Source organism: Montipora foliosa, chromosome 2 (assembly GCF_036669935.1).
Source record: "Montipora foliosa isolate CH-2021 chromosome 2, ASM3666993v2, whole genome shotgun sequence".
In the NCBI taxonomy this organism is placed as follows: Eukaryota; Metazoa; Cnidaria; class Anthozoa; order Scleractinia; family Acroporidae; genus Montipora; species Montipora foliosa.
This window is the reverse complement of record NC_090870.1, coordinates 20,485,057-20,494,598: the sequence shown is the minus strand read 5'-3', so window position 1 is coordinate 20,494,598 and position 9,542 is coordinate 20,485,057. Positions and strand designations below refer to the sequence as shown.

Sequence of the window (9,542 nt, the reverse complement as noted above, 5' to 3'; positions counted from 1 at the left end):
ATGTTAATCCCGGTGAGTTCATTTCTTCTTTAGTTTTCGCTCCAGTCGCCTTCCTGCCGTAATGCATTTGTTTCGGATAATGCGCCCCCAGTCAAACCTGGTATCGCTGTTCATTTTGTCTTCTTTTATCCACAAGGCATGGCACTTCTTAGCATACACTAAAAAAAACAAAATGAAAAGTACCGTTTAATATTGATTTCATAGAAACCAGTTTGCTTGTGTAGCACATATCGGTTCCGAGCAACTGACTGTTTTGTACATCTTACCAATTATGGCGTGAACAATCCTCTGGTCAAGCACACTTTTGTCTTTCGTGCGGCTTTCTTGTAATGGAACTGACTTAGCCAATGTCTCGTCGTCAAAGTAATAGGCAACTAGTTGGCCAAGCAGCTCCTGAGGTTTACCAATGGACTTGGCTAATATTGTGTGGAGTTCTACACATGAAATAAAAACACCGCAACCAGCGTACAGCTCTTGCTTTCCACTCCCTGAGGTAAAATGGTCGGGCGCACGGAAATAATTGCTTGTGCTCTGCTTATCGGTGGATTTCTAGGACATAAACAACAAAAGAAAAAGTTGGGCTGCATAAAATTTGTCAGTAGTGTAAGAGTTGTTATTCAAAACAGGTTGAAGGTCTGGCACAGACCAGTAGGTATTTGAGAGATTGCTCACCTCTGATGAATAAGTGGTATCCCCAGTTTCAAGGCTGAACAGCTTTTCAAAGTATAGAGAAACTTCGCGAGGAGGTTCTATGAAGAAACACAATGCCTTTTGGTGAAATTACTCTTAATTAATTAATTAATTAATTGTTTTTGTCCCACTACAATCCTTCTGTAATTTCAAGTTAAACCGAGACTCAATTAGCACTAAACCTGCACGAAGAAAGTCCAAAGTTAATTCGAATAGAATATCAATACCGAATGGTTTTTGCGAGCGCTGCTCTTTTTTTTTTTTGGCGAGCCCTACAGTGATCAAAACCTTTTCTTGCCAGTACCGATACGAGAAAAGACGCGCGCACCGAGCTTTGGGACAACATATAAAATCTCTCGTCGGCATACAATATACGGTTAATATTGCGACGTCCCTGTAAGTAAGATAGGTCAGTTTGGACGGTTATTATTTATAAAATTTTCCAGAATGTAAACAGTGCGAAAATTTTGCATGCAAGTGAGCACCGGTGGGAATTTTGCGAACAAATTGAGCAGAGCTTAAATTTTGCGAGAACCTGAAAATTCCAAGGGAACATAGACTGAATGCATAAATGGTGGCCAAAAAAATGTTATTTTGTTTATGTGCTTATTAGACTCACTAGCCTCGTTTGAATGGACAAAATACAAAAGAAATGTTGCTTGAGAGCGAGGCTATTAAGTCTAATTAGCACATAAACAAAAGAATACATTTTTGGCCGCCATTTATGCATTCGGTCTATTCGATACTCCTATAATAGTCATATACTTACTCAGAGTTTCCAGCTTTCTTTCCAGTTCTGTTATTTTCTTGCTGAGGACATTGCAGTTGTAGCACTCAGCCGACGTTCTGTTGCCAAGGAGTTCTTGATCGGTGTTCCGCTGAAGGACGTTGATGCTACTTTTCACCAATGAGCCCACAGATGACGGTGAAGTGTTTTGAATGCTAGTGGGTGAACAGTATGTGGACAGCTCTAAGATTTCCTCCGCGTCATCCAGTGGGGAATTCAGGAAGTCTAGCATTGATGATGAGGATTCCTTGTCCGGATGTGTTGTTGTAAATGTTGGTGATGAAATGTATTTGAAGTTACTAGACGATAGTGGAAATGGCGAAGAAGTGGAAAATGAAGGCGAAGTCACAATCGGTGGCGAGGGCGTGGAAACCGATGGGCCAACTAAATTTATGGTGGGAATAGGCTGTAGTGGTGACGGTGGTGAACTTGGAGTTGATGTGCCAGTGAATGACTGAGAAAGGTCGCCAGTTGCACTGAAAAAACTTAAAGCAGCTTCGTTGGCGGCTTGTGCCTTAGCTATCTCTTTTTCTCTCTTATTGCTGATTGGTTTAGCTGGCGGCTTTTCAGAATCTTTCCTTGCTACTCCGTCTTTGTCTTTGGAAATTTTGCGTTTTCCTGGTGCTTTTTTTGCGGCGTTTGCGCTTTGATCCATTCGTGTGTCATTTTTTTTTTGTGAAAGTTTTCTTTTCCTGTTCACTGGTTCAGGGGTTTTCAAGTTTTTTTCGGGAGAAGACTGTCCTTCCTTTGCTTGATTTTGCTTCATGACAGCGTCGATCAAATTGTTCATTTCCTCGGTCAAGGCAGTTTTGCTTTCTGTGAAGAATACATGTGGGATCATGAATTTGGTGTTTCCTATGCCTCGCCAAAACAATTCTTTTTAAAGAATTTTAAGAAATACTTGAGTGCGTGTTAAACTTAATCAACGTCCGTCTAAAGACATAAACATGTACTGATGTGATCTGAAGTGATTCTAGTTAAACGCAAATAAAAATTCCTGTCGTTTGAAGAAGTAGTGAACACAGTCGCTTTGACTTTGGAATGCGTAGACCAAAAATTGTTTGCCCGCTTAATTATGTGGCGTGTTATTATCATACATAGCGTGAGATACGAATAACGATTTTGATGCTCGCAAATTTCAAGAATCCTATTACATGCCGCCCATATTACGAAGCACACCCCACCCCAATTACATTTCAAGGTTTTGTAGACATCTCTTAAAAAACTCATAAAATAACTATAAAGTTCAAAAACCTTTTAACCTATTGAAAACTCAAAGGGACGTGTTCACCCAAAATCCAAAAGACCTTGCGTACCGCGCCTTATTTCCCACAGACCAAAGACCTGTTTTGGAAGGGCCACGAATCATAATGCTACGTAAGTAACAACAGTTTTAAAACATCAACACAAGCCCCTTCTGATTTTAAATGGAAACAATCATCTTAGCTTTCATTACAGGTAAATATTCAAATATTAGCATAACTGTGGCTCCAACTGTTGCCGAGAACAATTCCCGCCTTTTGTGATATTATTTAAATCACTGAATAAATCTACTTTTACCCACCTCCAATTTTAACGATTTTTGTTTCCCACTCCTTTCGTTCAGCTTTCAAGATTGCTGAAGCTCCCTCCTCTCTCTTGTCTTTTGGTATTCTCATCAGTGGCATGACGTTAAACTCCTTAGTCTCTATCCAGTACACTATGGCATATTTAGATGAAGCTTTCTCCTTTTCGGGTTGACTGGTAACCGACGATTCCAAGTTTAAAAGCTGAGTCGCGAGACGTTGCATCGACATGTTTTTATCTCAAGATGCTATACTGTTTAAACTAACTTGTCGAAAGTGTATGAAACTGTTGACCTGATTGATCTCGAAACCCTTTCACGTTCAAATTTGAGCGCGCAAACTGAAAGGGTCAGAAGATATCTGGTTTTCTGACGTCTTAATTACCTTGACAATCATTCTGAGCCAATAGGATGCAAAAGTTCGTTATCAAGCGCTTACAGATATCACTTTCGGAAGTGAGAAGTTTCCTCTTTTAATACTTAGGAATAGACAGTGTTCATTTTCACAATGCCTTGTTGTATGTTGTTCCAGCATAGGACGAGGTAATTAATTCCGGCGATAATTTGATGTGAAAGGTGCATCAGTGAATGAAAAACAAATTACCCTTTCAGATTGATGCACACTTATTTCGCATCGCAAACGTTTTATTATTGCTTCTAGTTGTGTTAAAAAAGTCAGATGGTCAATCAAACCTTTTAGTGCACGCGACATGAGCTATGAAGTCACGCTAAGTGCTTCTTGGCTCTGCCAATCACACGTAAACGGCAACTTGATTGTACTGAGCTTTCAGTCACAATCCTTTGATTTCTTGCGTACACTTGCGGCCAATTTTTTTTAAAGTTGACTCGATACAAAGTATTTTCATGATGCCCTGCTATCTCTACAAAAGGAAAGTACGTGTTTTCTATCTGTCAGCAGGTTACATGTTCGTGACTTTTCCATCTCTCCGTCACGAAGCGATGGCACACACATTTTCAGTTCAGCAAGGCTTTCAGTATTTAGTTTTCAGCACAATGGAAAATCCCAGTCACCTGGTCTCCAGCGTTACAAAAGGTATTTCCCAGTTTACAGAAGCTGACGTAGACAGAACATCCAAAAAATTAGCCCAGGTTACAAAAGATCAGTTAGCACAGATTGCACATCCAGTTGAAATTCAATTTTCGGCCTGCAACGAAACTGAAGATGGTCTGCCCGCCGTGAAAAGGTGTCGTGTGCGGAATGCTCCATTTGTAGACGATACCCCTTTTGAAAGCAACTCTCCTTTTGTCGAGGAACAAATCAAGCCAAGTCATGTCGACGAATCTGGGTTTCAGGAATATTTTTCTCTCACGGAAGACGCTTTAGGCATTGGAGGTGAGAGCATCAACAAAGGGGAATGTTCCGAGAGTTGGCTCCACCAGCATCGGATGAAATTAGAAGACATATACTACGAAGAGCTTCAAAAAATCAATGAAGCTGATATGGAGAACTCATTTGGGATTGACGATGCTGAGGACCATGAATTGGAACTACCTGAAAATCTAGAAAACCTGAAGGAAATGCTTTGTGATGAGCACAAGAAGGAAGACAGTAAAAATGAACAGGACAAGCCTTTGTATGAGGGTTGTCCACTAACTGTCGGCATTAGCATGCTCCTGATAATGACAGTTGCAATGCGGCATGGAATGACTGGTGAAGCATTACAGGACGTTCTCACTTTAATCAGCCTTCATTGCATTTCTCCTAATTATTGCACTGTAAGCTTGAGGAGATTTAAACAATTTTTTGCTACTGCGAAGTCTCCACTGGTATTCCACCATTACTGTTCTCACTGCTTTTTGTATCTCGAAAACAAGGAAGCCGAGTCTTGTCCGAACACTCTTTGCCAGAAATCTCTGAAAGGGCTCGGAAAGAAATCATTTTTCATCGAAATACCAATTGTAAGTCAACTGCAAGATGTATTTAATCAGGTTTCCATATGGGAAACGATTACCACGTATAGATTTAACAGAAAACGCAGAAACGATGACGTGGGTGATATATATGATGGTGCTTTATACCGCAAACACTGGGAATCTGGCTTTCTGAAAGACCACAGAAATATTTCATTCATCTACAACACGGATGGTGTACCAATTTTCAAGTCCTCAAAATTTTCCTTGTGGCCGCTGTATGTCGCAATTAATGAATTACCATATTCTCAACGCTTCCGTAGGGACAACATGTTGTTAGCTGGTGTATGGTTCGGACCGGACAAGCCTTTCATGTTGTCTTTCTTGAAACCATTCCACTCCATTTTCCATCAGCTAGAGACAGACGGCGTTGAGATCCTGAATCCTAAAGGTGAGAATATCACAGTTCGAGCAATTTTGTTGTGTGGAACGTGTGACCTTCCTGCACGTTGTCTTGTTTGCAACAGCATACAGTTCAATGGATTCTATGGCTGTTTACGTTGCCGACAAGCAGGAAAATCAATAAAAACTCAAAAGGGTGGTCATGTACATGTTTACCCTTTCAACACAGAGGATCCAAGTGGCCCTGTTCGAACCAAGTCGGGAATAATGCGAGACGCTCAACGAGCTGTCCAAGAAAAATCATCTGTAAATGGCATTAAAGGTCCGAGTTGGTTTGCAGCGTTAAGGCATCATGACATTATTTTAGGTACAGCTATAGACTACATGCATTGTGCCCTAGAAGGAGTCATGAAGCTTCTTTTGGAGCTGTGGTTTACTTCAAAGGAAGGACAGCATGAACCTTTTAACATTTCAAAGCAAGTTGAAGACGTAGACAAGCGCATCAGTGAAATAAAGCCTCCCAATCGTGTTTCAAGGTGCCCTCGTTCCATTGAGGGGCACAGAAAGTATTGGAAAGCAAACGAACTTAGAGCGTTTTTATTCTTCTATGGGGCCATGGCTCTGAGAGGAATTCTTCCAGACGTTTATTATGACCACTTCATGCTATTTAGCGAGGCTTTATTTACATTATGTTTGACAAATATCACGCAGTCTCAAATAACGCACGCTGAAAAATTGTTACTTCACTTTTGCATAAAGTTTCCAAAACTTTATTGTGAGCGATACCAAACTGCTAATTTACATTCCCTTCTTCACATGGCTGAAGACGTTAGAAATCTTGGTCCACTTTGGACTCATTCTACATTTCCTTTTGAAAGTCTCAACGGGGAACTGCTCAAGCTTTTTCACGGGACTCAAAATATTGTTTTCCAAATAGTTAGTGCAGTTAACATAAGCAGAGCCGTTCCCATCTTGTCCAAAACACTGGTACAAGGATCAGATCCTCATCACTTTTACACAAAACTTACATCATCAAGTAACCCCAAAAATGAAATTGAAATCGCAACGAATGTTTTTGCTGTTGGAAAAGTGACAACTAAGGAGATTTCTGCTGATGTTTTTGAGGCTCTGTCCAATCTCTTAGGGGCCCTTCCGGAATCGTTGATGTGTAATACTTTTTTTCGATGTAAGATTGGCAACGGAATGTATCATTCTGTTGGGTATGAAAGGGTATACAGTCGAAATAGTTACACTATACAGTATGACGAGTTAACTGTTGAGGGAAAGGTTCGAAAATTTGGTATGGTACGTGAATACTTGCAATATCAAACACCGTGTAGTAGTTCTCCCGACTGTTACAGAAAATGTTCTTGTCCTTTTTATAACGTAGCAATAGTGCAAACCCTGGAAAAAACCAATGAAGCAATTATCCAAGACAAAATAACAAACGGGACAGCAAGTCACATAACTATTACCGCAAGGGCTAAACAGGGGGCATGTGTTGCCATACATATTCATAACATCATTCAGAAATGCGTTTACATGGAAACAGTTGATTTTCCAGAAACTGCTTTCGTGGCTATTTTTCCAAACATGATCGAAAAGGACTAAGCGTTTCCTTTTTTCTGTCACGAACATTTTACAGCTTGTTTTATTAACAGAAATAAACATGACTGTGTAAAAGAGCGGCGTTTTGTTTAACTACAGATTTCAGCATGACCGCCCGTTACAAATGACTGTTGGTGATCGAACAACGTTTTCTGTTGATTTCTTTTGTTACTTCTACCGGCCACGTTGATATCAAAAGTACATTTTATTAAAAACTCGCGCAAAATGAGGTCAATGAGCGCTCTTTACGATCCGTACAAGTAAGGGTTATTTCCGGTTCCAGGTTGGGTCCATGTGATGATTTGACAGGTTAGTCAAGAGCATCCGCTCGCTTGTCGCGTGCAAACGTATCTCCGTCTGCCGGCCATTGAGGTTTTGAGATTTGGGTTTTCTGTCGGATCTTCGTTGAGTGACAATTAATTGTCCAATAATTCTAAGAACGGCACAATTGTTCCACTTAAATTACGGGTTTCTTACAATTCGGCATGCTTGGATCGTCTAACATTCTTGACCGCTGGCAATTTTGAGTTGTAGAGTATTGAAAGCATCAAATGTGTGCGGTATGTGCGAACTTTTGGCAAGTTCCAATCAACAGGACACCCCTGTACCGATTTCATGTTTGCACCAGAAAGTTTCATGATCGAAATATATGTACATTCTTGCCCGCTGGCAATAATTTTGAGTTGTGGCCTTTCGGTACTAAAAGCAAGCATCAAATGTATGCGGTAAATGCGAACGTTTTGGCAAGTTCAAATCAACGGGACATCCCTCTGCCGATTTCTATTTTGTGGCAGATAGTTTTATGATCGAAAGGTATGTACAATACGAGATGTTTCTGTCTTTCGAAACATTTTCGCCCGCCAATTTCTGTATCACAATTCGAAATATTTTTTCAAGTCGACTTGTGGCGCGTTCGATTGACCCTATTCCGGAATAAGAATACGTGGAGTGATGATTAAAACGGTATGTTTGGCGCGTTTCGAAGCAGCATGCAAGGATTATAAAAATATGTTTAAAATAGCGTTTTAGCGGGTGTTTGACAATTTTAATGTGATCTCCGTAAAAACGAAGGATTTCTAACTTTATATTCCATGTATTCTTATTCCGGTGTACGGCAGTGCACGTGCAGCGTTGTTGCAACCCTTAAGCAACCCTAGTTTTTGCTATAAGAAACTGTTCACGCGGTGTCTCATTTGCAGCTCTCATGCAGCGGATCGCAGCGCTGCATTTAAGATGCTTCACGCTGCAAAATATTTGCAGCGCTTTCGCAGTGTTATGAATTTGTTCATGGCTGCTTGAGCGGCTCGTAAACACTGCATTAACGACGCGTAAGCGCTGCACAACCAAAAAAGTGAACTAAAGCAGCGCTGCTGCAGCGTCACATCGTTCGTACGGGAGTTCACAACAAGTTGTTTTCTGTTCAACGACTAAATCTCGAAATCTCGACAGTCTTTGCGAAGAGTCTCAAACTGTTCTTAATATTACAATCATTTTGGTGTGAACAATGGTTTTGAGTCTCAGATTTTACCATTCGTCATCCCTGATATAATCACTTTACCAAGACTCTAGACTCTGGGTGATTGCCCATGTGTATATATGTATATCTCCTTCAAAGGAAATGTTTAAAATATCAAATTTGCAAGTGTCAACATAGCAAGTGGAGGGCCATTAGAAATCATGTTTCCCAATACAAAGGTTGTGCAAGTATGACATGTTGTAATTCCATAATTATTACCTGTAAACTAAGTTACTTGATGTTACCTTTGCTCGCGTTTTGAATCGTCTAAGTTGAAGTTTTCTTGTCTCTTTCAGCTGTTTTCGCACCATGGATATCTTGCAGCTCATAATCCATGATATTGCAATAACACCTTCAAATGACATAGCAAAAATACTCAGATAAAAAATGAAGGAATCATCCCAGTGCAAGTGTCAAACATAAAATACCATTTGGTAACATTTGACCAAACAGATAAATAAAGTATGCAACAACTTTTCTTCAAATTGCATAATATTATTGCTTTCTGACCTGCTGCCCATTTCCGTTTGCGATACTGAAGGTAAGCTGAACGGTCCTTGTACCTTCGCCATGTAGACTGTAAAAAACGGGCAAAGAGATCAACAACAGTCTAACTTCAAGTTCAAATGTAGTCCTAATTGGTGTCAAAGATATTTAAAAATGATAACATGAAAAAACACACAAAAATTATGCACAGTAAAGCTCAAAAGTAAGTTACCACCCTTGCGCGCGACACGATTCATGTCACCCGCTGCAGGAATCACGCCGTGTGCTGCAGGAATCATGTCACGCAATGGTAAAAAATCTGTAAGTGCAGAAAAGTGTTTAAAACTTTAACTGTGGAAGGTGTTTGTGAAAGGCCAATTTTCGAAGAAGACTTGCCTGTAATAAATTGCAGTACCTTCGTACGTAAAAACATTGTGGCGATTCCCGAAAAAAACAAACTTTGTTATCAAGCACATTACAATGTTTACAAAGCTTCGTTCGCCAATCAACAAACCATGAATCATGAGCGCTTTGTAAGGGAAGTAAGTTTTCATATCATTTAGACATTTCAAGATAACAATAACCCTTGGTTTGACGTAGATTCCCACACAATTTAA

At 40.1% G+C, this 9,542-nt stretch overlaps 3 protein-coding genes across 4 annotated transcripts in view; 1 reads left to right on the top strand and 2 right to left on the bottom strand.

Annotated features, from left to right (window-relative positions):
• LOC137992641 (uncharacterized) overlaps nt 1-3,095 on the bottom strand; it is a 3,228-nt gene extending 133 nt beyond the window's left edge. The window contains exons 1-4 of the mRNA XM_068838100.1: nt 1,460-3,095; nt 673-749; nt 267-549; nt 1-158 (exon numbers count right to left, since the gene is read on the bottom strand). The exon at nt 1-158 is cut by the window's left edge and continues 133 nt beyond it. Of these exons, the coding sequence (XP_068694201.1) occupies nt 19-158; nt 267-549; nt 673-749; nt 1,460-2,318 (1,359 nt within the window). The 5' untranslated portion in view covers nt 2,319-3,095 and the 3' untranslated portion in view covers nt 1-18. The remainder of the gene's footprint in view (nt 159-266; nt 550-672; nt 750-1,459) is intronic.
• Nucleotides 1-6,926, top strand: part of LOC137991307 (uncharacterized) — a 7,078-nt gene extending 152 nt beyond the window's left edge. Inside the window, exons 1-2 of the mRNA XM_068836417.1 lie at nt 1-12; nt 3,084-6,926. The exon at nt 1-12 is cut by the window's left edge and continues 152 nt beyond it. Coding sequence (XP_068692518.1) covers nt 3,906-6,926 — 3,021 coding nt within the window. The 5' untranslated portion in view covers nt 1-12; nt 3,084-3,905. The remainder of the gene's footprint in view (nt 13-3,083) is intronic.
• The window catches only part of LOC137992640 (IQ domain-containing protein H-like), a 93,556-nt gene extending 84,800 nt beyond the window's left edge, over nt 1-8,756 (bottom strand). For both annotated transcript variants that reach the window (XM_068838097.1, XM_068838099.1), the window contains exon 1: nt 8,685-8,756. The gene's annotated coding sequence lies outside the window, so the exon portion shown is untranslated. The remainder of the gene's footprint in view (nt 1-8,684) is intronic.
• Nucleotides 8,757-9,542: the final 786 nt, after the last annotated feature.